The following is a 27,673-nucleotide window of genomic DNA, read 5'->3' on the forward strand; positions in this document are numbered from 1 at the left end:
TGGAGGTGGAGCCATTTTGAACGGAGCCACCTACTCGTGTAGCACCTAGGGAATGGAAGTCCGGTATGTTTTTATAGATAAAAGGGGAAAATGGGTGCCCGACAAGTTGGCGTCGTTTTTCTGTGAAAGATCAAACTTTGTTTCGTAGACATGAAATCTCACGTGTTCCTGTCAAGTCGTTGCTTTTCGAATTGCTCCAGCAGCTCAACCCGTGCAATTGTTTGGACCAGTGGCTATTGATAAACTCGCTGTAAGTTATCCAACAGTTAGCTAAAAGCATAGTGCTAGCTTAGCACAGTCACAGCCGGAGGCCCGCTGGGTCCCCTGTTTAGCTCGCGTGTAGGGGGCTAACTACCTCTTTAAATGTTTGCAAAGGAAACCCGACTAAAGGAAACCAAGCTGCCACGCGTCGCCCTCACTGAAGGAATATGTGTGATCCCTGGCTGACTTTTGCACTCGTTTGGGGAACTTTCTGCACAGGTAAGTTTAGCGTGTAGCATTGGAAGTGATTTGTTCCTGGCATCCAACATCAGCTTGCTGGTGGCCATGGAGTCAATTGATGAGCCAACAGAGGGATCTGAGATAATAATTTGTATGGTTTGCTAAGTGTAACATGAAACGTAACGCTATATTAAGAATGAAAACAAACCAGACTTCACGTTAATTGCGCCTCTGCATTATTGCATACAACAGCAGGTATTAGTTACTATAACTAAGTCGGACTTACACATAGATTCCTGCTAGCTGGAATCTAGCTAACGTTAAACAACAAGCTAGCGAGGATAGCTGGCCAACAACCCACCCACCTCATTGTTATCTCGTCTGATGAATTGGTCATGCATGACGTTATCATTTCAGCACTTAGATTCGTAGTGTATCTTTGTGTGGGACCTGGGACATCAGTTAGTTATGCTTTCTCTCCTCTTGATCCATTCTTGCTTTTTCCATTTTAAACAGTAGCAGCTAACCGTTATCCCGTCATCTCACTCACGTATCGACAACTAGCATGCTGTGTAACTGTTTAGCTTGTTGGAGAACCGTCAACTTATGGAACAACGATACCGCTGCAGTGTGCTGGAAGGATCAGTGTTTTGACATAAAGGCTGCCTATATAGCACCCTCATTCTAGCTATGCCAATATTATCAATAGAAAAAGTTGTGCGTTTTAATGGTTGACCTCTTCTCATTTCAGTTGTGAGCAGCCTAAAAGTGTACCCTCTCCACTTTGAATACAGCTGGAAATGTACCATCTCAACTTTCACTTCGAATATTGTTGCACAGCATAGGCCTAGATTATAAACAAAGCCTACTTTTTAATGTGGTAGAATAAAGAATGGCATGTAGCCTTATTTTGGCAATTGTTTTTGTTTCACCCCTGGAAAAGATACATTTTAGTCAGAATTATTACCTTACTCTAGTAAAGGTTTACCTTCCTCAGATAGATAGATAGATAGATAGATAGATAGATACTTAGATACTTTATTGATCCCCAAGGGGAAATTCAAGAATTCAATTCAGCTGTACTATTACAGCTGTACTGGGGCAGCCTACTGGTTAGCACTTCGGACCTGTAACCGGAGGGTTGCCGGTTCGAACCCCGACCAGTAGGCGCGGCTGAAGTGCCCTTGAGCAAGGCACCTAACCCCTCACTGCTCCCCGAGTGCCGCTGTAGCAGGCAGCTCACTGCGCCGGGATTAGTGTGTGCTTCACCTCACTGTGTGTACACTGTGTGCTGTGTGTGTGTCACTAATTCACCGATTAGGATAAATGCAGAGACCAAATTTCCCTCACGGGATCAAAAGAGTATATATACTTATACTTATAGCATTCTAAATTCTAGACCCAATGACCACTACAGAATAATTTAATCAAGCCAACTTCTGTGTGCATCGGCTGCAACAACCAAAGCCATCGTTGACCATCATGGAGTTTGTTTGTGTTGTGAACGATTGTTCAAAGCCTTAATTAACACAGTGGCCCCTTTTTGTGGATTAGATAGAGCAGAGCTGTTACAGTTTGTCAGCAATGATCATAATGGATGATGGAATAAGAAATTCTGTTATTTGACTTGTTTTGGGCTTATTAATGAAAGTAGCCTATTATCTTAGTGGGGCACACGCTCAACACATTACACACATGAACAATAGTTTACATGGGTACACTCCGGGGCGGAGCAATTTGGGGGCCCAAGGCACAGCCACCGGGGGCCCTCCACATCCGTTCTTTTAATACAGAAATACAGGAAGGGCTACCCCTAGTGCATCTGTCAATATATAGCCTAACCTTGCACCAAATGAAGACAATGCATGAAGTTTCAGTTTGGTGTAAACCAAAATGCCAAATATGTTTATATTTCTGAAATTACATCAGACGGGCTACTTATAACCACCAAGCAATTAGTGTCATACAGTAGGCCTATGCCAGCAGTCATACAATATGATAACAGTAGTATAAGTAGTTTAACAGTATGATAAGTAGTGTCTTTCTATGTCAAATCAGACAATATCCAGAAAAATGGTTGCTGCACAGTCTCAGATTTTGTTCAGACTTGGGTCCGAAAAGACCTGTAAAATATGTTTGGTTAAATTCCAATGTTTTCATTAATTTTTTCACCCTTTATTGTATCATTTTACACTCTCAGAAATGCCTGAATTGGAGGCCATGTTTGGGCATTAAGTATTATTCCTAGCCTGCCTAAACTTTGTAGGGTGGAAGACAAACATGTTCTCAGTATGACTGGACCGTTAGACGTTTGACGTGGAGACTCAGGAGTGTGTGTTCTACAATGATACTGCATGGCCATTAGTTATATAATAAGGCCCTAGATATGGAAAACAAAGTGTAAAACTGGTCATATTGAGGCTCTTGTAAACTCATTTTTTGTATCCACATGGCACCAATTTTGTCAAAAAATAAGGATTGATACCAAATGTGTACAAAAACAAGTTTATACTAGCCTACCCTTAATGTCATTTTTTCTGCACTTTTTACCCATTTTACCTAGACAAGGTTTTAACAAAATCTGCAGATGGTGCAGCAACAAATCTGATTTGACACGCCATCGTCGATGTTAACATTGTTGTCAACCTCCACTGGAGGTGTCATCATAAAGTAAATGGTCATTCAGTTTAGGCAGTGTGACAATGTATTTTTTGGTTTCCTCTTAAATTTTTCTGTTATTCTAACCGTAAGGGTAACTTTGAATTAGCTTTTTACCACAACGTACGTCTCTGTTCAACCTGTTTTTTGATTGCTTAGAAGTACGATTAAAACATGCAGTTACAATGTAAGCTTAACAATATTTATGAGTATATAGCCTATGCATTTATTTATTTATTTATTTATTTATTTATTTATTTATTTGGGAGGGGGAGGATTTATTGGGGGCCCAGGCAATTGCCTACCTTTGCCTAATGGTAAGTCCGCCCCTGGGTACACTGTGCCATACTTCATGCTGGCTTTGTCAGAGACAATTTCTTTCTTTCTGTATTTCTTTCTTTTCTTTCATTCTGTCTGTCTTTCAGTTTGTTTGTTTGTTTAACTTATTGCTATGTGTGTGTTCTCCTGCAGGGCTCAGTCAGGGGGAAGTGGAGACTCGGGAGTGTGTGTTCTACAATGATAACTGGCGGACGGAGCGAACCAATCAGAGCGGGCTGGAGCGCTGTGAGGGCGAGAAGGACAAACGGCTGCACTGCTACGCCTCCTGGCTCAACTCCTCCGGAACCATCCGCCTCGTCAAGAAGGGCTGCTGGCTCGACGACTTCAACTGCTACGACAGGTAACGGAGACCTTACTGCTCAAAGCACACTTTTACTGATCACACAATTGCTGCTGTTGTACTGACCGTGTGATTGGCTATTGTATTGACCGTGTGATTGGCTGTTGATGTGCAGGCAGGAATGCGTGGCTACGGAGGAGAACCCCCAGGTGTTTTTCTGCTGCTGCGAGGGAAACTACTGCAATGACAAGTTCACTCACCTGCCGGAGGCCATCGCACCTGCAGGTAACACCCGCCACTCACCTCAACTCTGCAGTTAGGCTCACACTGCAGTGTTTCCCATGCATTGACTAATCTGTGGCGGGGCGCCACGAAATAAATATCGGCCGCCACACATAAATATTCTATATTTAATTTAATTTAATTTAAATTAAATATAAGATCAAATCCTTGCATTGCCATTAAGATGCGCTTTTTACGCACGCAGCCTTTCCTTGTCCCGTCCCGCTCTCTCTCGTAGCCCCCCGCCCCTCCTCTGCCTGTGCATTTAACAAAATATTCACGATTGTTGAAGGATTGTTGTTGCCACATAGAAGCATTGCATAGAAGACGTCTGGCTAAATTGCTATTAAATCCGCTTAGCATCGTGACCATGCTGCGCAAATTTGTTCAAAACTGCTGCATTGAAGTTAACTCTGCTAAGATCTTATCACAACATAGTTTAGTCTCTTCAATGTAGCCTACTAAGTTAAGTTATGCAATCAAGCAGTATCTCAAAGCTAACGTTAGAATACTGTTTGGATGTCGAATTTAGCATTTTATTGACTCTGACACTGAATGTTTGCAAAATCCCGATGTAAATGGAAAAGTGTTTTCCAAAATTCAAAAGTGCTTGTCCCAAGGAGAAGTATGAACCTTTATTTTAACTATGTAGAAAACGTTATGAATTGCATCCACACATCAGCAGTGACAGGCACTCAATTAGACCTATACACTCTGCCCCCCCCCCCCCACCCCCACCCGTTGTCCAAGTCCGCTACCGCCACAAATTGAATCCAATTCTGTGGGAAACACTGCACTGGTCATTGTGTCCATAGATATTAGAAAGTTAGATACTGCGTTGGGCTCCAGAACGTACGTAAATAGCGCTGCCATCTTAGTGGGGGCAATCGAGTGGTAAATCACTGGAGGCCATTGGAGAAAACAGGTGTCGCTGATTGGAAGTTAGACAGGTGTCTCTGATTGCCAGGAAGTGTAGCCCATAGACAGTAAGGTGTTGCCCCCAGCAATAAGGCGGCCGTGTTGACGTATGCCACCTAATAGAACTCAACGGACAATGGGGTTTCTAGCTTTCTAATATCTATGACTTGTGTCAATAATGACATTAACCTAGCCATGTGGTATTTACAGGAAGCTGCGAACAGTGAAGGTCTGACCACTCCCTAAATGTTTTTAGTGTGTGTGTGTGTCTTTCTTTCTTGATTTGACTGTGTCTGTCTGCCCTTCTCAGTCATTCCTGACATTGGTGGAGTGTGTTGTGTGTAATAATGTATTTCTCTTTCACTCTTGCAGTGAAGATCCGCCCTCCCCCGCCCCCTCCCTCGGTGCTGAGTGTGCTGGTGTACTCCCTGCTGCCGTTGTGTCTGCTCTGCCTGCTGCTGCTGCTGGGGGGGTGGCTGTACCGCCAGCGCAAGCCCCCCTACGGACACGTGGACCTCAGCGAGGTGAGCCGGCGACCAGAGACTGCAGAATGCCCTTTTACGACTTTCATCACAAGACAGCTTAGCTGTAATGTGATTATGTTGCCATCCCATTTTGTTGCTGCTGATAGCCTACCATGGAGGACGGGCCTGTTATGAGTCCTGTCCATTATTGTTGATAGGCTTAGGTAAAATGAATTAAAAAATAAAGTGAGGACTAATTATATATTTTCACACCAAAGTTACATTTGTGCTTATAAGTTTACATACCCTGTACATACACATGCTAAAGTTGACTAAAAAGAGGAATTAAATTGAAAAAGAGGAAAAATCCAACCTTTAAAGGTGCCATGTGTAATGTCCGCCAATAAATCAATTCATACTCCACATTCCATTCTCACTGCGCCGGGATTAGTGTGTGCTTCACCTCACTGTGTGTTCACTGTGTGCTGAGTGTGTTTCACTGATTGGGATTGTGATTGATTGATAATTCACGGATTGGGATAAATGCAGAGACCAAAGAGTGTATATATACTTATACTTATACTTACGTCATCACATATCACCATATCTCACGATTGGCATGGGGTACTTTCTATAAGATCATCTCTCTGCAAATCAAACCAGCTATTAGGCTAACTAAAATAAAACCATGCTAATATCCAGGTAGATAGCTACCGCTACAAAAACATAAGCTAGTGCTCTGTTACTGTTGTTTTGATGTTAGCAAACTAGCACATATGAACTATCTCTTGTCAGTGTTATCTGAAGGCATAGGTGACCAAAATATAGCTTGATATCCTGAAACCACTGTTTGCTGATGATATCTATGCTTCTGTTAGTCAAAGCTTGGCAATGGGTTTCGGGGGTAGCCTATGCTTGTGTTGAAGGGAGACGGCTCAACAACCAGTCGCTGCTATTAGCTCAATGCAGAGCAGGTAGCTTGCTTACACTTCAGACTTCAGTTGTAGGACTTTTTTAGAATGTAGTGTCTTTTTCTGGCTAGCTTTCATAAAATCCAATATTTAAAAAACAAATTAATGGCATTCATCTGCAAATATATGTCTAGGACCATCTACTGAACTCTGTGTGCTGTCTTGATTTATCTTGCAAACTGAAGGTCACATTACTAATAGCTGCATGATTGGTAAACTTGGCGGAGGGAGGTGTAGCAAGCCAAAACACAAACTCAAAATATAAACAGTTTTTTCGGACCGTGAAAAGTGAAAGTTTAAATTGTGAATATACCATTGTTGTCTGTGAAGTCAGTATTTGAAAATAACAGGTTTCCTTAATCGCTGATGGCATATTCTAGTCATAGAAATAGTCATTATCTTGGTATTGTGACACCAGACTGGAGTTGGGTTTGATAATGAGTATAATGATAATAATAATGTTTTAGGTGCTGCTCGGTTGGGTTTAATTGGACTCGGGCAATTGGGTTTGGTTAGAATATTTACTGCTAAGTAATTCTGAGACTTTCTTTTCTCCTATCCTCTCTCCCCTCTTCTCTATCCTCTCTTTTGTACTATCCTCTTCTCTGCTCATTCCCTATCCTCTCATCTATCCCCTCTGCCCTGCTCATAGGATCCTGGTCCCCAGTCTACCTCACCGCTTGACAGCCTGAAGCCACTGCAGTTGTTAGAGGTCAAAGCCAGGGGGCGCTTTGGCTGTGTATGGAAGGCCCAGCTCATGAACGAGCATGTGGCCGTCAAAATTTTCCCCATTCAGGTAGGGCGATGACGGAACGTGTGTGTATTTGTCTTGTTCCAGAGGATTGGAATGAACAAATGTCTAAATAATGTACCTCTAATACCAGTACGCATTGCAAGTGGCTCTTAATCCTGATTTCTGTGTATGTGTGTGTCCAGGATAAGCAGTCATGGCAGAACGAGCGGGACATCTTCTTGACCCCTGGCATGGGCCATGAGAACCTGCTTCACTTCATCGCTGCGGAGAAGCGCGGAACCAACCTGCAGATGGAACTCTGGCTCATCACTGAGTTCCACGAAAGGGTGAGAGTTGTCACTACGCTGATTATAATGCTCATACACCACTCGGTGGGTTTGTGTTTGTTTTCCAGACCTAGAAAAGTTTTGAAACTTGTGTATTGAAGTCTTTGTCTCAAGTTAAGTTAATAGGGTTACACTTTACTTGAAGGTATTTACAGAAGAGTGACATGACACTGTCATGAATGTGTCATAAACGTTTATGACATAACGTTTCTGTCACTCGCTTCTGTCAAGTGTCGGGTTTTGTCATGACAAAATTTTGCGTCGCTCTCATTGAGGTTGAATGGAGACGAAATTCGCCCTGATTGGGCGAAATGAGGGCGAATTGCCGAGGCAGGCGAAACAAAGTTGGCGAAAGTTTAACTTTAAATGAGGACCATTCGAAGACCAATCAGGTCCGCGTGTTTGTTTGGAGGCGGGAGTTAGAAAAAAGTCTGACCAAGATGGTGGAGACTACCTGAGCTGTAACACGAAAATTTGTATGTGATTTAAAATGTTTCTACACGAACATTGGCACTTGTATCAACACGAATTGCGGTTTATATGACACACAAACTTAGTCAGAGCACATACACCACTAAATAGACCACTATATATGTTGGTTTAAACACTCAAACTTTTTAGCTAGCTGACAGGCGAACTGCTAGCATGTTCGTACATTGGATTGCATTGTAAACCTAACTAGACAGCTAGGCTACATGCTGCAACACAGGTATGACATATATTATGTCTTATTGGGGGCCAAGCAGCGAAGGCACCCATTGTGTTTCTACGTTTTCCTATTATTGGGGGCCAAGCAGCGAAGCTGCGAGGCAACCCATAGTGATTCTACGTATTCTTATTATTATTATTATAACAAAACACTCATTTGCCATTGAACCATACAGTAAAAAGTTGAGAAATTTGGCACATTGATTCGTTACAGGCATATGTTTAATTTCAGAAAGTTTGATGTCTGCACCTGGAGTGCTCTAGCGCCACCAACATTTAAAATGTTGTATTACATCTATGCACTTACCGTACACCACATTTTGAACATTAAGGTATATTTGGAATCCTTGGATGAGACCGAACTCGACGCACCCCATGACGTCAATTTCTGCCATCTTGGATCTTCCGCCATATTGGATGTCATCAAAAACACTTAAAAGGCATCAAAGTTTGTCCGATTTTCACGAAACTTGACGCAGATGATCTTCAGACCATGACTCACAAATGCATTGCTTTTTGGAGCCATATTCAAAACCCATCACCCGTCATGACCAATCAAGCTTGCTGAGATCACTTCACTTCCTGTTTGGCGGCTTCACCGCCAAACAGGAAGTGAAGTGATCTCAGCAAGGCTTTCGCGTATCAACACCAAACTCGGTACAGGGTCTCAGGACCCAATTAGGAGGAGGCTCATTAAATTTGATGACTTTTGATCTATAGGTGGCGCTATAATTAGCAAAATTACGTTTTAGCCTGTAACGGGTCATGTGTTTGGAATTAAAGCATATTAGTAATATCTGTTAATACCTTGAGAGGTCCTTAGGCCGCCACAGGCCAACATGTGACGTCAACATAAATGATCCAACTGCCATATTGGATGTCATGAAAAACACTTAAAAGGCATCAAAGGTCACAAAGTTTATCCGATTTTCACGAAACTTGACGCAGATGATCTTCAGACCATGACTCACAAATGCATTGCTTTTTGGAGCCATATTCAAAACCCATCACCCGTCATGACCAATCAAGTTTGGCGGTGAAGCCGCCAAACAGGAAGTGAAGTGATCTCAGCAAGACTTTCGTGTATCAACACCAAACTCAGTACATGGTCTCAGGACCCAATTAGGAAGAAGCTCAATAAATGTGATGACCTTTGACCACTAGGTGGCGCTATTATCACAGGAAGTGGGCTCATATTTCAGTAATGCTTTCACGTATTGAAACCAAACATAGTATATGGACTTGGAACCTTATCCTGAGGACACAAAATAAATTTGGTGACCTTCAACCACTAGGGCGGCTATAATTTGCGACACTTTGTCGTATCGACACCAAACTTGGTACAAGGACTCGGGACCACATCCTGAAGACGCTCAATATATTTAGTGACATTTGACCACTAGAGGCACTATAATTATCAACACTTTCTCGTATCGACACCAAACTTGGTACGTGGATTTGTGACTACAACGTTGTAACAACGTTGGGTTGCCATGACAAGCTCTAACGCCACCAACAGGCCAAAGTTGGACGTGCGTTCAAAAATGAGGTATTGTTGGAATCCTTGGCCCATGCCGAGTTCAACGCACCCTATGACGTCATTTTCCGCCATGATGGATTTTCCGCCATTTTGGATTTTATCTAAAGTGAAACTAAAACCGCTCTCCCGTAACAGCCAATCGAAATTTGTGGTGAAGCCGCCAAACAGGAAGTGAGCTCATATCTCCGCAACCATTTCATGTATCATAACCAAACTTAGTACGTAGACTCATGACTCCATCAGGAGGATGTTCAAATACTTTAGTGACCTTTGACCTCTAGGGGGCGCTGCAATTAGGAACAATGTGTTTTGGCCTGTAGCTGCTGTTGTGTTTGGAATTAAAATGTACTAGTGGGGTCTGTTAACACAGTCGGAGGTCTTTAGGCTGACCCAAGCAAAACTGTGAGGTCATCCTAATTGATTCGGCCGCCATATTGGATTTAATAAAAAACACCTAAAAGTTTTCACAGGTCACAAAGTTTGTCCGATTGACACCAAACTTGACACACATAATCTTCAGTCCAAGCCTCAAAAAAGTTATCCCTTTTTGTCTTCAAACCTAAAACCGTTCACCCGTAACAGCCATACAAAATTGGCGGCGAAGCCACCAAACAGGAAGTGAAGGGATATGTCAGTAATGCTTTCACATATCAAAACCAAACTTGTTACCTGGGCTCAGAACCCAATTAGGAGGAGGCTCAAGAAATTTGGTAAATTTTGACCACTGTGTGGCGCTATAATCACAGGAAGTAGGCTCATATCTCAGCAATGCTTACACATATTGAAACCAAACTTGGTACATGGACTTGAGACCCCATTCTGAAGATACACAATACATTTGGTGACCTTCGACCACTAGGGGGGCGCTAGAGATACAGGAAATTAGCTCATCTCAGCAACGCCTTTATCTATCAAAACCAAACTTGGTACATGGACTCGGGAACTGATCCTGAGGACACACAATACATTTGGTATACTTTGACCACTAGGGGCGCTATAATTAGGAAGACTTTTACGTATCGACACCAAACTTGATACGTTGATTAGTAAACACATCCTAAGGACCCACAATACATTTGGTGACATTTGACCACTAGGGGCTCTATGATTAGCAACACTTTCACCTATCGCAACCAAACTTGGTATGTGGACTTTGGACTACATCCTGAGGATGCACAATTCATTTGGTGTGCTTTCACCACTAGGGGTGCTATAATTATCAACACTTTCACGGATTTAAACCAAACTTGGTATGTGGACTTAGGAGTACATCTTGAGGACACACAATAAATTTGGTGACCTTCAAATCCAGTCCAGTCCAATCCAATCAAGTCCGATCCAATCTAACACAGTCAAGTCCAGTCCAATCCAATCCAATCCCAACTCCTGCTTAACTGCTTGGCCCCCTCATTGCTGCTTGCAGCTATATTTGACCTTGTTGTTTCAATGAACAAGAATTGTTGTTTATAGGCAACATCAACTTAGTCGAGGCATAAAAACTCCTGGATATCTTCATTAAGTACTTAAACGTTTGAACTAGCTGATTAGCCTAATTAGCTCGCTTGCCACCACTGGCTGGACACTGCAGTCAAAAGGTTAGCAGTTTGGCCGTCACGCCCCTGATGCGAAATTTCGCTGGCCGAAATTCGTGAGGTGTTTCGCTGTGTGGAAACCCACCGTTAGTGTTAGCGTTATGACCGTGTCATGTCACTCTTGCTGATGCTGATATATGTTGATATTGAGGTAGCTGTTGCGTGCTATATTTTGTTTTAGAACAGAATTCATATTATGTGTAGCCTGGGTGTTCCCATGCTGCCTTGCGCGCGATTTGATTCACGCTGCTAAGGCAGCCTGGAGACCATGGAGCAAATTTTCGCCTGAGATAGGTAACCAATCACAGAACGGGGGAAAGCAAGACGATGATGAGCTATGCACAGACGCATTTGATAGACATCCATGGCACCCAATAAACGGATCTGAGCATTTTTTTCAAATACGAGAAAATGAACGTTTGGTTCCCAGACCACGTCTCATTGAGAAGTGGTGGCGCTAGCCAGGCTATATTATGTGCCTAATTTGGTTACAATGCAAAGAGGCTACACAACATCACAGGGATGCAAACAGTGTGTCGCCTCCTGCTTTTTTTTTACGTCAGTTTGGGTGATTTGTGTGAATAGTGCAGATTCAAATGTTTTTTTGTTTTTTTTTGGGGGGGGGGCGGGGTGCTCTGAGAGGGTCTAATTATCAGGGATGCTTTTCGGCGACTCACTTTTTTCACATCATCTACCGCAGGCTACCAGAGGAACCAGAGCAGCGTTTCTCATATGGGTCTGCTGGTCAAATGTTTGATGCTTCTGTCACTCATCTGATAATATTTTATCATGTAGCAAAAGAGCGGTAGATTTAGCCTACCATATTTTCCGTACTATAAGTCGCTCCGGAGTATAAGTCGCATCAGTCAAAAAATGCGACATGAAGAGGGAAAAAAAACATATATAAGTCGCACTGGACTGTAAGTCGCATTTATTTAGAAATTTATTTCACGAAATCCAAGAACCAAGAAATCCAAGAACCAAGAACAGACATTTAATCAAGTTATTCAACTACACAAAAGCACACAGAACAACAGGCTAAATAGGTGTCCAGTAGGTATGTTAACGTAACACCGGTACACTATTTAACCAGCTTGATGTTACGTTAATCAGCTACACTATTTAGCCAGCTTGATGTTGGTTAGCTTGGTGACAGGGAAATAAAAATGTCAGTTCCTGGTTGCACAGTTTGTTATGATGTCTCCTTTCTGCCAGATGTGGAATATTAACGATGACTAGACGTTTGTTTGCTTACCCTCGTTTGAACTGCCATTGTCCTTTGCTGTGTAATTTGTTAGCTAGATGCTAGCAATTAGCTGAATAGGCTAAATTAACATGACAAGCCAGCGAGTCACAAGCCTAGAGCGCCCTCTCCCAGCTGTAGACGGTAATGTTACTTTGGTTCATGCCAGACAGCAGGAATTGACATTTAACAACATGTTAAATTACTGTATTTTCCGGACTATAAGTCATACTTTTGTTCATAGTTTGGCTGGTTGTCGACTTATAGTCAGGTGCGACTTATAAGGGCAAGTGAAGATTCACACCTCGTGTGTGTGTGTGTGTGTGTGTGTGTGTGTGTGTAGGGCTCTCTGATGGACTATCTGAAGGGGAATGCAGTGAGCTGGCCGGATCTATGTTTGATCTTAGAGAGCATGTGCAAAGGCTTGGCCTACCTACACGAGGACATGCCCTACAGACAGGATGAGCCCAAACCAGCTATAGCACACAGGTACACTCACTCACTCACTCACTCACTCACTCACTCACTCACTCACTCACTCACTCACTCACTCACTCACTCACTCACTCTAAACAGACAGGATGAGCTCAAATCAGCTATAGCACACAGGTACTCGCTCACTCTCTCATTCTCGCTCATTCTCTCTCTCTCTCACACACACACACACACACACACACACACACACACACACACACACACACACACACACACAAAACAGACAGGATGAGCCCAAATCAGCTATAGCACACAGGTACTCGCTCACTCTCTCATTCTCGCTCACTCTCTCTCTCTCTCACACACACACACACAATAAACAGACAGGATGAGCCCAAACCAGCTATAGCACACAGGAACACTCTCTCTCACTCACTCACTCACCCAACAGACAGGATGAGACCAAACCAGCTATAGCACACAGGAACACTCTCTCTCACTCACTCACTCACCCAACAGACAGGATGAGCCCAAACCAGCTATAGCACACAGGAACACTCTCTCTCACACACTCAAACGAGACATGCAATACAGACAGTATGAGCCTAAACCAGCTAGAGCACACACACACACACACACCAAAGCACCAAAGTCTTACGCAGGGGTTGTGCGTATTGTTGCAGGGACTTCAAGAGCAAGAATGTGCTGCTGAAGACTGACCTCACAGCAGTGATTGCTGACTTTGGACTCGCCGTCCGCTTTGAGCCGGGGAAACCACCTGGAGACACGCATGGACAGGTAAACGCGCGTATACACACACTCACATCCACACTCCAATGGCTATACACACACTTACATCCACATGCTAATAACCATACACATAGTTAATATCATACCTGGAAGCTAGTCGCTTTTCGGTGAATTTCGCCGTTTTCCATGAAAACATTTTTTTCGGGGGAGGGCGAGGGGGGGGGGAGGTGGTGCATAGACAGAGAATGACAGGCATGCAGACATGATTGGCCTATCCGTGGTTTCTGAGAGGGCTCTATCTCTCTCACTTTGTTACGCATAGCCTGCCTGCAGCACCAATATGATTGAGGAAAAGAACAAAATGTTGGCTAACAAACTCCCTAAAGTGTATCTCTGGCATTAGACTCGAGGTAAAACATCACGTTGTTGGGCTACTTTTCTTCTGCCCTCGATGGGTTGAATGAAAGACTTGCTGAGTTGAGCTTAACAAGTGTTACTCGCAAATTCACATTCCCGCACCTGGCCGTTTTGAATTGCTTTGCGAAACAAAAAGAATCTCCCCTGAGTGCGATTGTGAATTTGCGTCGGCCTAATTGTTGTCTTGGAAAGTTATTGCTAGTTCATGAGTTATTTCAGTTAGCATTATATTTTCCATGTGTCCCTGATGGTTAAGTGTTCTTAGGGAGCGCAGACCTTTCCAAGGCCAAATGTAGCTTTTTGCAATAAATCTGAAAAATATTTTGAGCTGTTCATGATCATAATTTGATCATAATTCTTAAGGCACATAATTATTAGCGCGCAAATAAGCGAGACCTAGGCTTTCAGACGGACATGGCACACCTATCGCTGAGATGGGGATATGTAGGCTATGTTAGTTGGGATATGTAGGCTAGCCATCATGAAAGGAGCCTAAGCCATACTGACATAACAAAACATCTTCACAAGAGAAAATTAAATCAAATAATAATGGATTGAAAAGAGGTAATAAAAGACCAGACATGTTAGAATAGAGACCAGAAAATTGACATCCACAGTCTGTTTCTATCAACACCAGTGCTTTTTATAGATCATAGAGCAGACCCCCAGACCTGTTACCTTTTTGCATCCCTTCTGAGTTTGCAGGTATGTGCTTTATGGCTATGGGAAGATCCTCCATTATGCCAATTTTGCAAAACGCCCCTGTCAGTGAGCCATATTTTGATCTGTTGCCCTTGAAAACCAAAAGACAACAATTTTATCATCAAAATTCTATAGCTGTTGTTTTTAGTAAGGTCCCACCTTTTGAAGGTTTTAGAATATCTTATTAGCATAGATTTTAAGAAACATATTTGAGTTTCTATAACACACAATGCTCTGGCCATTAAATAGCCTTGGTTGCTGAAATGGCCTTAAATTAAGCAAACAAACAAACAAACTCTATGGCTATGGTAGGCATATACCTAATCAGTGTATTCTACCCATTTCTCTTCGTCACTCTTTCTCTTCCTGGCCCAGGTGGGCACGAGGCGCTACATGGCTCCTGAGGTGTTGGAGGGGGCCATTAACTTCCAGAGGGACGCCTTCCTGCGCATCGACATGTACGCCCTGGGCCTGGTGATCTGGGAGGTCATCTCGCGCTGCACCGCCACTGACGGTGAGGGAGGGAATGTTTGTGTGTGCAGTGTTTCCCACAGAATTGGATTAAATTTGTGGCGGTAGCTGACTTGGACAACGGGGGGGGGTATTAAGATCGTCTTGGTAGTGTATAGGTCTAATTGAGTGCCTGTCACTTTAAGACATTCGTGAAACAGTTAAAAGGCTGCTGATGTGTGGATGCAATTCATAACGTTTTCTACATAGTTAAAATAAAGCTTCGTACTTCTCCTTGGGACAAGCACTTTTGAATTTTGGAAAACACTTTTCCATTTACATCGGGATTTTGCAAACATTCAGTGTCGGAGTCAATAAAATGAGCCCTTCAACGAAATTGACAAGCAGCTGTAAGTAGGCTAAGCATGCTAAATTCGACATCCAAAGAGTATTCTAACATTAGCTTTGAGATACTGCTTGATTGCATAACTTAACTTAGTTTAGTCTCTTCAATGTAGCCTACTATGTTGTGATAAGACCTTAGCAGAGTTAACTTCAATGCAGCAGTTTTGAGCAAATTTGCGCAGCATGGTCACGATGCTAAGCGGGTTTAATAGCAATTTAGCCAGACATCTTCTATGCGATGCTTCTATGTGGCAATAACAATCCTTCAACAATCGTGAATATTTTGTTAAATGCACATGCAGAGGAGGGGCAGCGGGCGGGGTAAGGAAAGGCTGTGTGCGTAAAAAGCGCAGCTCAATGGCAATGCAAGGATTTGATCTTATATTTAATTTAAATTAAATTAAACATAGAATATTAATCTGTGGCGGCCGATTTTGATTTCGTGGCGCCCCGCCACAGATTAGTCAATGTATGGGAAACACTGGTGTGTGTGTGTGTGTGTGAGAAAGAGGGGGGCAAGGGACGGAGTGTCCCCTCCTGACAGTTGGTCGGCCTGGGTTTAATGCAGTACGAGTTTTGTCGCTTTGGAGAAGTGCCATTCAACTTTAACTCTAAACATGTTGTTGTTTAAACATTGGAAGTGTGCTAAATGGGAAGAGATTTGTATGTCAACAGATATGTCTTGAGTTTGTTCTTGTTTACTTGTGTTTGTGTGTGTGTATTGCATCCATGTTTGCTGACACATGTGTCTGTGTGTCTGTGTGTGTAGGCCCTGTGGAGGAGTATGCGCTGCCGTTTGAGGAGCACCTGGGGCAGCACCCGTCTCTGGAAGACCTGCAGGAGGTGGTGGTGCATAAGAAGCTGAGGCCCCTCTTCAGGGACTGCTGGCTCAAACACCAGGTCTGGAGCTGCTCATAGTACATTATGTTGCGTTATGTGCTAGGGATGGGCATTCGATTAAATTTTCTTAGTCGATCGTCGGTAGAATTAACGATCGACTATCGATTAATCATTCATATTTCTAGGCCTATATTAAAATTCATTATTTATTTAACTTTTTATAAATGTAAAAATGCAATGAAAATACAAAAATACAGTGTGTTTTTCCTCGCCTAGATCTTTATCAGAAGAATAATTTATGGCAGTTAAACTGGACGTTTGGTTAGGCTAAACAGCTGTGAGCCGGCGTTCCGATTAAACAGAGACCCTCGTTTGTTCGAAAATAATAAATTCTAAAAAAGAATCATGTTAAACAATAACCAAAAACATAATAATGCTTAGATCTGACAGGTTTTGTCAAAATGTAACTCAAAACTATCCAAGGCACGGAGTCGAGAAAGAGGGTGAGAGATTAGCCTACAATTAATAAGGCTATTTAACAAAGCCTCATAAAAATAAAAAAAACTACCCTAAATCTTCAAATTATGGCCGGGGTCTTTTATTTACTTAGGCTGTGCAAAGCACAGGGCTTTATTTGGGTCAGGTGTAGGCTATATTGAGCAGGCCTTTGCGTTTTTGTGCGTTTTATTGTGCGTTTCGTTTGGAGCGCATACCGCTATCAAAAGCAGAAGATTTTCCGTTTGGTTTGGGATTTAATTTACTTTTGGACAGCTTGATTTATATTGCTCAATGTTGGGACTGATGAGCACTGAAATCTGGGGGGTATTTGATGGCTCACTATTACATTTCATGTAGTTGAAAGAGTCTGGATCTTTACTGGCTGTTTATTGCGAGACAAGGCAGCCGCTTTCATTCATTCAAAGCGTGCGCTGTGCTGTACCTTATTCCGTAGCCAAGTAGCCTAAATTCAGTTTGAATTGCATGATTTACTTTATTAAATTCGTAGGCTGGAATGCCTCCAGTTGCGGCAAAAATTGTGTTTAAATGTAGCACTAGCCTAGGCCTACTGCTTCAGCCGGCAAGCTCAGAAGGGGATGGCAAGCGACTGAGCTTGAGAGCGACGTGTTGGAGACCCATGGTGTAGGACAACGACTTTTTGTTGACAACAAGATATTAAACCAACCAACAATATAAAATATTAAGAAGAGCTCTTATTTCATTGAGTTAAATCGAAACAATGTCTTCTATTGCTTGTGCACTGATAGCCCTACTGGTAGGTAATTATTACATCGCAGTGTTTGCAGTGAACTAACGTTATCTTTTTTTAATTTTTCTTTTTTTTTTTTGATAAAATGGTCCCACGCCACACTTAACCGTGAACTCTTCATAAATCAAAACGAAATTTGTAGGTAACTGAGTAGCCTATAGCGTCAAATATTGTCCCCGGGTGGTATAGTGTTTAATTGCTGCCACAGTGAAATTTATTTCATTGCTTCAAGACACACTATGGAACGCAACCTGCATTAGTTTAATCGACAACAAATTAACGTGATCGATGAAATTCTTAATGATCAATTATCGATCGTCGATTAATCATGCCCATCCCTATTATGTGCCATAGACATTTCTTTAGTTATCAGTATAGTGTTGCCTCCTTTATATATTGTTGTGCAGGTTCTGCTGGTGTTGCTGCTGTAATTCCTTTACCATTTTATGTTTTTTTTTTTTTTCCCTTCCTTGTCACCACCTATATCCCATGTGCTGTCACTTACCTTGTCCCACTGTCCCGTGTCACGTCCTGTGTCTCCTGTCCCATGTCACTTCCTGCCTCAGGGCCTGGCGCAGCTGTGTGAGACGGTGGAGGAGTGCTGGGACCACGATGCGGAAGCGCGGCTCTCAGCCGGTTGCGTGGAGGAGCGCATCGCCCAGGTTGCCCGTGCAACAGGCAGCAACACCACCACCTCCGACTACCTGCTCTCCGTTGTCACCTCCATGGCCAACCTGGACATTCCGCTCAAAGAGGCCAGCACCTGAAAGGACGAGCGCTCACCTGACCTGAAGATGCAGAGTGAGGGAGAGAGAGGCAGGGCTGTCGTCTGTTCCCATCTCAGTGAAAATTCTCCCCTTTTTATTTTTGGAAGAAAATGGCTGCTATTTTACCTCACAGTTTTCAGGTTTTGATTTTTTTTTTTTTTGTCTCATGTTTTGTTTTTTCTTTGTGTGCTGGATGCAACTCAGGCTCACTACACCACAGAGAGGGAGAGACTCACCTATTACCTCATCTTTCTCCTGTCATCCTCAGCTCTTTGTGACCATCCTGTGACTCTGCTGGGGATCAGAGAACAAGCGAGAGAGAGAGAGCGAGATTCGAATACATTACCTCAACTTTCTTTCACCACATTTTTTTTCCCTGGATGACCATTTTTTGACTTTTTTTACCTCCGAAAGATTACCTCTTGTTTTTCATCCTCTCTTGCGGGTTGACCATGTTGCGAGTGTGACGTCAGTGCTGAAGAGAGCGCGAAAGATGGACTGCAACACACAATACCTCATAACTGTCATCTTTCTGTGACCGAGCAGAAAGGCTGAGAAAGGGACTCAAACTAATGTGTTACCTCATGTTCCCAAATTTTTTTTTTTCTCTCTCTCTCTTTTTGTCTCTATCCAGTGATGCTGTGATGTCGTTTTTGTTGGTATTGATAGTTTTGACGGGTGTACCTCCACTCCTGCCGTATTGCTGTCTGCACAGACGCTCCAAATATTACCATGACGTTTGTGGCGTTCTAGATGATTAGAGAAGACTGTTACCCATAATGCATTGTGACCACCCCCTTTCCTCCTTTCGTTCTTTCTCTCTTTCTCTTGCCCAATCAGCTCTCTTTTCTTTTGTCAGGGATAATTTGAGCTGTGTTACATATTCAGGTCCTTTTTTAATTCTTTCATGAAAGGTTCACTCCTCAGACTCTGCCTCTTCTGTCGGCACCACTGCAGACCGAGTCTTAATTTGCCTCGTTTCGAGTGTGGTAATTGCTTAACGACTCGTGCAGGAGAAGACTCCTGGGGTGAGCAGGTCTAGGAGGGGAATGTGTTCCATGAGTTACTGGACTTATGGAGGCCTCTCAATGGCACAATGTTGAAAGGCTTGGCCCTACAGGCCACAGCACTGGACTGCAGCTGATTGGGTGGAGGACTGGAGGGGGAGGGGCTGGTAGAGGAGACCGGCCCAATCAGGCACATGAAGGGGAGGGGCTGGGCAGGGATAAGTGGTCAGGGTCTAAACAAATCTCAGGTCTCCCTCAGATGTCATGGTTCCTCTGCACATACAGAGGTGTGTGTGTGTGTGTGTGTGTGTTTGTGTTTCCAGAACTACTCGTCTGCTATCAGCAATACAGCATTGACCTACCCCATACGTAAGGCTTACATAAATATACATACACTGAAACGTTGTTTGTCTGGCCACAGTGCTCCCGCTGACGATCTCGCCTCATGGAGTCTCCCCCCTAGCAGGCAGCTTTTTTACTCTGACGGTACCTCAGACGTTGAAATCAAATATCACTTTTCTACTGTGTTTTCCTCTGTATGTGTGTGTGTGTGTGTGTTTAAACAGTAGTGCATGATAGGATTTTTATCACACAAGACCTAGATTTTGTTAGGTCTGGGAAAGGTCAATGATTCATTTTATCTCTGTGTGTGGTGTGAAAACAGCCCCAAAGCTTGCGGGGCAGTGTGCTTCGGCACATCTTCTCTCAGGACTCAAACGGAATGCCTCTTTACAGGCTGGGGGCTTCCTGCCTCAGGCGTACGGTCATCTCCCAGCAAAGGGACAGACTCCTAAGAGAAATACGCTATCAGTACACACCCTCTCTTTTAATGACCCTTTAGTTGCTGTTGTTGTGTTTTTTTTTTTGTGTTTTTCTCTTTCTATATAATGGTTGGAGTTGTGCATTAATTGTTTCTGTTTTGACTTTTTGAGATCATTCCTTGCTACAGTGGATGCTTTTGCACAGGTACTCATTTCAGTGTCAAGGTTTATTTAAAAAGATAAGATTGTCTCCTACCTCATCTGGCATTCAGTAAGAACAGGGTACCGCTAGGCTCAGCTACAGGCTGCAGATAGCAGACGTTATCAGAGGCTGCGTAGAGGGTCATAATGACATGGCACGTGACCGATATGAGTATTTACCCATGTAATAAGTGAATATCTGGTTCCGGCTGTGGGGATGTTAGGACTGTAAATTATGAGTGTGTGGGGAGCTCCCGTGGATCATGATTGTGTGGGGACCTCCGGGGGTCCGTCACCGGCTCAGTGCTCCTGCCAGCAGCCAAAGATGGTCCACATGCAGAAGCAGCACCAGGGAGAAAAGGCCTTCGCTCCAGAAGCCGGGCCAAAAACACTCCAGGCCGTCTGCAGCTCTGTGGGGGTGTTAGACTGCCAGAACCAGCTTCTGTGTAACCATTAGGCTGGTGATTGTCCAGCAGGGGGTCAGATTGGACTGACCGTCCAGGTGTAATGTGTGTGTTTGTGTAACTGGGATACTGTTAGCCCAGTGATGGGCCAAAACTAGCTCACAGTCCGGCAGCTGTGTGTGTGTGTGTGTGTGTTAAGCACAAGAGACTGCTGTGCCACTGGTTTTTTGTCCACGTACCCTCCTTCACTACTCCTTTGCTGATCTACTTTATCATGGTTCGGAAAGCTGTGTGATCTGCAGACTCTGTGCTTACTATCCTGAGTTATGAGTGCATTTGCCATCTTAACATATTTATTTTAATGTTTGCTTTTGATCTGGTACCCTTCATCTCCCCCAGGATAAGGAGTGACTGGTGACTTACTACAGTGTGGGCTTGGTGTGTCCTCTAAGGCAATGTACGATTTCCTCCTCAAAAAAAAAAAGCGTCTGAGGTTTCCAAAGTAGAATTGTTCCGATCCCTGGTTTCACTAAGCATTCATGGATAGAATCGGAACTGCCTGCTGGTTGCTCATGTGTTGTGGGCAGCTGGATGCTCTGTTTATTCCAAAGACTGTCCCCTGGGCAGTGGAACTGGAGCTCTTGGAGAACATGGGTCCTCTTCAGACATTTCTAATCTGTGTGTGCGTGTGCGTGCTTTCTGTCCATACTGACTGACTGGCTTGGTTGGCCTGTTTTCTTTTTGGCAAGGCACATTTGTGCCCTTAAGCTGTCATGGGGTGTGCGTTCTCTCCAGAAGTGAGCTGAAGTTTTACTCAGGTTTGGGGTGTGTGTTCTCTCCAGAAGTGAGCTGAAGTTTTACTCAGGTTTGGGGTGTGCGTTCTCTCCAGAAGTGAGCTGAAGTTTTACTCAGGTTTGGGGCTTTGAGCTGTTTTCAGAGCTGGTTCTGGGAGGGGAGCTGTGCCACAAGGGGAGGGGGAATGATAAGGCGTTGTAATGTAGTGGCCCAGTAAGCATGTATTACAGCCTGACAAACGGCACTGCTTTTGGTACTCCTAGTGTTGTCAGTTCGCTCATACCCAAATGGACATTGCAATATATGCTATGCTGGCATCCACAACACTACTTCCTTCGTACGGGTTTTAGTCGTTTACGTTGATATGTGTTTATTGTTTGTTTGTTTATTTGTTTATTTGTTTGTGTTTCTTTGTTCCCACATAACCAATGACCTCAGGCAGTCCCTTATGATTTGTGGTGACTGTTTTTTCTTGACTGAAAGCTAATGTTCTACTTGTTTATTTGTATTGATGTTGTTATTTTTTACTCATGTCATCTCTTAATGAATTTATACCTAAATATCCATTAACAATGTGAATCCCCTGCCTGGTCCCTACCTCTTTCCATAAAGGTGAACACTAAGGATTATGCTGGTAGTTTAGTCTCCAGTAGAGGGCAGTGTAAGAACTCTATCGCTGTTCTCACAGTGTATGAAATGAATCGTTTGGTACTGGCTGGAATGAGGCAAGAATGCTCAGATTCAACATGTGGAGACTTTGACGTCATGGATTCCTTCTAAACTGTTGTGACATATTGAATTTGTTTAAGATTTTATTGAACACACTTTTAAGTTGATGGTCTGCCCTTGGGACTTTTATAATACAGTTAATACAGTGACCATAATGAAGCTTTACTTTAAATGTAAGCATTAGAGGGTTTTATTTTTTATTATTAGATTATTTCCTGATGAATTTGAACTGCTGCAGTGACTTGCATCTGACCCATCTTATAAGTGATCTCAGGTGGATTTGAAGTATTTTTAAAACACTGAAAATGTCAAAGGCACAAGCACACTTGGCTGTGCAGTCTCACACACCATAGGAAGTGACCTCAGCGTGTTGTGTGCAACTTCACCTCCATTCTGCTCTGAACCCCTGGTGTCCCTAGCTACCTCAGCTTCCTGTGTGGGCATTGTATCTGCACTCACACCTGTTTTAGAGCTCACTCAGTTCAACTCCATGCGCTCTGGAGTCCACATTTAGTCAGTATTGAGCCCACTGAGGGGAAGCGCTGGCAGTCGAGTCAGACATCAGTGTACAGAGTCCTGGTCAAAGTAGGTCTGTCTCTGTCTGGCTATCTGTCTGTCTTGTTTGTTTGTTTGTCTGTTTGTTTGTTTTTCCTCAGGGTGTTAGAATGTCCTGGGAATTATCTCAACTTCATCAGGATTGGCCAGACAAGTTCGGTTCTCCCTCTTGGAGTTTGTTTCTTAGTATCGGAGTGTTACATAAGGAGCGATTATAACTAATATGTGGGAAATGTAGTAGAACAGTGGTTTTGCATTTGAATGCATTTTACTATTATTATGCTACATAACGAGTATTATATTCTGTGAATAGTGTTTAAAAAAAAAAAAAGGGCAGAAATGGAGATTTCATGTTTTGATGCCATCACTGAGAAGCTTTGATATCGGTGTTAATCCGAGATGGGATGTGACGTTGGATTGGACGTGGTACCGGTGTGGCCCGGACTAGCCTCACTGCCCTGTTCTCACATGCTTTAGAACCTGCTAATGATGTCACCTGTAGATTGGGCAGGAACATGGTTTTGTTGTAACCTTGGAAAACGTATAAATTGCCTAATGATCATTTTAACTGTGGTAGTTAGCAGTGATCAATGTATCCTTGTGATAAAGACTGGATTCATGGATGGATATCACTTTGTTTTATTATTATTGTTATTCATATTATTTTGAACTATTTTTGTGGCCAGATAATGGAAAGATGGCGCCTGTTTTAAGTCTGTGGCAGGGTTTTGCCACTGTTAAGACAAACTCAATGAATGTAGTCTTCTTACCTTATGGACGCTCATGAATTATTGTGTTTTTCCCCCAAGTACTCAAGTTTGTTTTGTATTGTAATAATAAACCTACTATTTGACTGTTAAACTTCAATTCTGCCTGTTCATCTCCAGCATCTCTCTCTCTCTCGCTCTCTCAATTCAGTTCAAGGTTGCCTTTATTAGCATCTCTTCTGTTCTTCACAGCCTCTCTCTCTCTCTCTCTCTCTCTCTCTCTCTCTCTCTCTCTCTCTCTCTCTCTCGACAAATGATGCCGGATGGAGCGACGTATAGTCGCCAGCGTACCCGGGACACCAAGGATACAGGGTGTGTAGTAGAAAGCAAGATTGGTGGATAATAGAAGATGGTAGATATTACACAAACAGTGCTAAGCATAAGTGAATACACCCATGCTAAAAGAGGAGTAAAAATCATCTTTTGGAAACTGATCTTAATGCCTTAATTAATAGTTTTATTTCAGTTAGTCTAATAGCTGATTTGATTTTCATTGAGAGATCTTATGGAAAGTACCCCCATGCCAATCTCTAGGTATGGTGAAGGGTATATGATGTCGGGCTATTTTAAGGCCAAGGGAACTTTATCAGGATGCATAGTATCCTGGATCCATGTAATAACTGGCCTTTTAAAAATAAAAATCTGCCTGCCTCTATGGGAATTTAACATAGGGGTGTACATTTTACGATACCTTATTAATTCACAAAATTGGTGTCCTTAAAGGTTGGATTTTTTCCTCTTTTTTTTTAATTAAGGCATCAAGATCAATTCCAATTTTTATTCCTCGTTTTAGTTAACTTTAGCATTGGTTATATTTACTTATGCTTAGCACTGCTTAACTAAACAAGATGGCAAGCAGCAGGGGAATTGCCACAAACTTGCTTCTGCTTGATGAATGTCAGTGCTCCTCTGGCTTTAGGTCCATCTTATCACTTTTTTGTTTCATAGTATATAGGGCCTACCCCCTAGGAGATCTGGGATGCTTCTTCCTGTTACTAGTTGACCTCCCTGTTTTTATACACACACAAAGCTCACTGTTACCATCTATGGTCATCACATTGCTGAAACTCCTGAACATGTCAGAATGTGTAACATTCCCGTAATATATTTCAAACACTTGGAACTTTCATATAATCTAGATTTATTACATAAAGTGAAATATTTCAAGCCTTTTTTTTTTTAATCTTGATTATTCTAATTGTGATGATTATGGTTTACAGCTCATGGAAATCAAAAACCCAGAATCTCAAAATATTAGAATAAAGAATACAGAAATGTAGACCTCACATTTAAAACACCAGCAATGGTTTCCTGAGCCTTTAATCTCTCAGTCTATGCTCAGTCTAATTTTCTGAGATGCACCTGTATTTCCATTTACTAATCTTAAAGAGTGTGCTTAATAACTTAATTTTCCTTTTTTCTTCATGGCCCAGATGTGAAATATAAGCTGTGATGTTGCTGACATTCCACTAGGGGGCAGCAGTGGTCAGTTTTCCTGCGTTTCCCAGTGCAGCCCTGATGTGGGTAAACCAGCTCTGGTCCCGAGGGTCTATGGGAAAAGCCCAGTCTGAGGCTGCAGTCTTGTGATCAGATTGATCAGATGGACAGCACACAGAGCTATATGTTTTACCTCTCAAGCATGTTGTGCTTTTTTTGTTGCTTGTTTGGTTTGTCAGAGAGAGCTGGGAGGGTGATGTGATAACTCTAAGCGAGATATTTGTTTTGTTGGAGAGAGTGGGATTTTACCTACCTTGACAAACATTCTATACTTTAATGAACTATAGACATGTATAAGACATGGGAAATCACGTCTCTCTCTCTCTCTCGCTCTCTCGCTCTCTCTCTCTCTCTCTCTCTCTCTCTCTCTCTCTCTCTCTCTCTCTCGCTCGCTCTCTCTCTCGCTTAATCTGTCTTTGTGCTGTGGTGATAGAGCCAGCATCACTAAAAGTAATTAGATGCTACCTCCCCACACCATCTGTGATGTGTTTGCCCACTACCACTCAGTAAATCTCTTTCTCTCTGTTTCTCTCTCATTCTACCCTCTCCTCTCTCTCCCTCTCCCTCCCTCACTTTCTGTCTTTCTCTCGCTCCTCCCACCACTCTGCTCTGTCTCTCTCATTTCCCCTCCCTCACTCTTTTTCCTCTCTAACTTCACCTCCCCCTTCCTCTCTCTCTCCTCTCCTGCTCTGTGTGTGTGTTTCTGGTTGTGAGAGCAGGGCAGAAGCTTGTTTTTAAGCCCCATTTTCCCTCCTCTGTCCTGCCCCCTCTACAGTTGTACTCAGCCATTTTAGCCCTCATGCTTCTCTCCTCTGTGTGTGTGTGTGTGTCTGCTCTTTCTCACCTTTCCCAGGTGTGTGTTTAGGTGGGCTCCCAGGCTGGAATTACAGTTTTTCTCAGTCGCTTTGGTGCTTTTCTCAGATCAGAATGAAAATTCTCATAACTATTAGTTCAACCTCCACAACATTTAGTAATTTGTGCACATCATAGTAGCAATGTCTCCTTCCTCTGAACAAATTGCAAATGCTTTTGAACATGTATCAGTTGCTTTGTCATGTCAGTTAAAATGAACTATACTTATGGATACTGAATAGTCGTTCCCAATAAAACTAATAGTCTTCATTTCATTGCTTGAGTCATTACATACAAAATTGGTCAACTAGTTATCAAATTCTGTCACAATGCTGTAGAATTGCAAAAAGCATATACAGTAAAAATGTGAAACGTACATATTCAGTGTCTTGTGCACTTTACAGTAGTTTTCAAATGGCTGTACTGTATAGTGCTGTCTTGAGGATTTTCAGGTAGTGTCACCGAGTTCTGACCTTTTTTTGCATGGGAAAACACTGAGAGAATAAACTGTTGCAATGAAAACATGACAAAGCCATTTGACTATCTTGTTCATAAACGATGTTGTCAAGACTTCTCATTTTGATGACACTGGCAGTTTCATTGACATAAATACTTGCTATTGCCATGTAAAGCACTTTAGGTCAACTCCTGTTGTTTTTAAATGTGCTATATAAATAAAAGTGACTTGACTTGACTTGACTTTGAGGAATGGACTATCCATTAATAGCCAACAGGTCTACAGAGGATGCCATCTCAAACCTCATGCACACCACCTTAACTCATCTGGAGGAGGGGAATGGGAATTATGTGAGGATGCTGTTCATTGACTTTAGTTCAGCATTCAACACGATAGTACCTCTCACCTTGGTCACAAAGATGAAGGTCTTAGGACTGAACACCACCCTGTGTCACTGGATATTTGACTTCCTCACCAACCGTTCACAAGTGGTTAGAGTGGGGGGTCTGACATCTGACTCATTAACCATCAGCACTGGTGCTCCCCAAGGCTGTGTTTTGAGTCCACTGCTGTACAACATCTACACACATGACTGCAAAGCCAACAGTAGTCATACCTCCATCATCAAGTTTGCAGATGACACAGTGATCTTGGGCCTGATTAGTAACAACAATGAACAGCTCTACTTGGATCAGGTTGATGAGGTGGCACAGTGGTGTCAATCTAACAGCTTGACACTGAATATCACTAAAACCAAGGAAATTGTAGTGGATTACAGAAGGCAGCAGCAGAACTACAGTTACACCCCACTAATGATCAGCGGGCAACCTGTAGAGAGAGTCACAAGTTTTAAATACCTTGGTGTCCACATTACTGAAGACTTAACATCGACTGGTAACACTCAATATGTTCTGAAGAAGTCCAGACAACGACTCTACTTCCTTCGTCAGCTAAGGAAATTCAAAGTTTCTACATCCATCATGAAGGCCTTCTACACTTCAGCGGTTGAGAGTGTTCTAACTGGTAGCATCATCACCTGGTATGGGAACTCCACAGTTAGAGATTGTAGTACTCTGCAGAGAGTAGTGCGCTCAGCTGA

The 27,673-nt window shown here is 42.9% G+C and overlaps 1 protein-coding gene across 4 annotated transcripts; it reads left to right on the top strand.

Annotated features, from left to right (window-relative positions):
* On the top strand, window positions 1-23,862 carry LOC121713023 (activin receptor type-2B-like). Of its 4 annotated transcripts, none has more exons than XR_006032722.1 (12): window positions 1-480; window positions 3,571-3,778; window positions 3,894-4,003; window positions 5,291-5,442; window positions 7,006-7,149; window positions 7,290-7,433; window positions 12,860-13,005; window positions 13,635-13,749; window positions 15,196-15,334; window positions 16,445-16,575; window positions 18,349-21,787; window positions 21,835-23,862. XR_006032722.1 is itself a non-coding variant. In XM_042097277.1 (12 exons), exons 2-12 carry the CDS (start codon window positions 429-431, stop codon window positions 18,547-18,549), a joined length of 1,542 nt encoding a protein of 513 aa, XP_041953211.1. In that variant the 5' UTR covers window positions 1-250; window positions 376-428; the 3' UTR covers window positions 18,550-23,862. The 4 variants fall into 4 exon arrangements, 1 of the variants encoding a protein (XP_041953211.1); XR_006032728.1 differs by lacking the exon at window positions 21,835-23,862 and having other exon boundaries at window positions 18,349-20,112; window positions 21,096-21,117; XR_006032727.1 differs by lacking the exon at window positions 21,835-23,862 and having other exon boundaries at window positions 18,349-21,033; window positions 21,096-21,116.
* The last annotated feature ends 3,811 nt before the right edge of the window (window positions 23,863-27,673 follow it).

The sequence above is a fragment of the Alosa sapidissima genome, chromosome 1, assembly GCF_018492685.1.
Source record: "Alosa sapidissima isolate fAloSap1 chromosome 1, fAloSap1.pri, whole genome shotgun sequence".
Classification (NCBI taxonomy): Eukaryota; Metazoa; Chordata; class Actinopteri; order Clupeiformes; family Clupeidae; genus Alosa; species Alosa sapidissima.

Bases quoted from the DNA above. Each gene is read 5' to 3' on its own strand.
- LOC121713023 (XM_042097277.1), top strand. From the start codon at position 429: ATGTGTGATCCCTGGCTGACTTTTGCACTCGTTTGGGGAACTTTCTGC. The intron at 5,443-7,005 runs GTGAGCCGGCGA...CCCTGCTCATAG, and splicing joins GACACGTGGACCTCAGCGAG to GATCCTGGTCCCCAGTCTAC. The intron at 7,150-7,289 runs GTAGGGCGATGA...GTGTGTGTCCAG, and splicing joins TCAAAATTTTCCCCATTCAG to GATAAGCAGTCATGGCAGAA.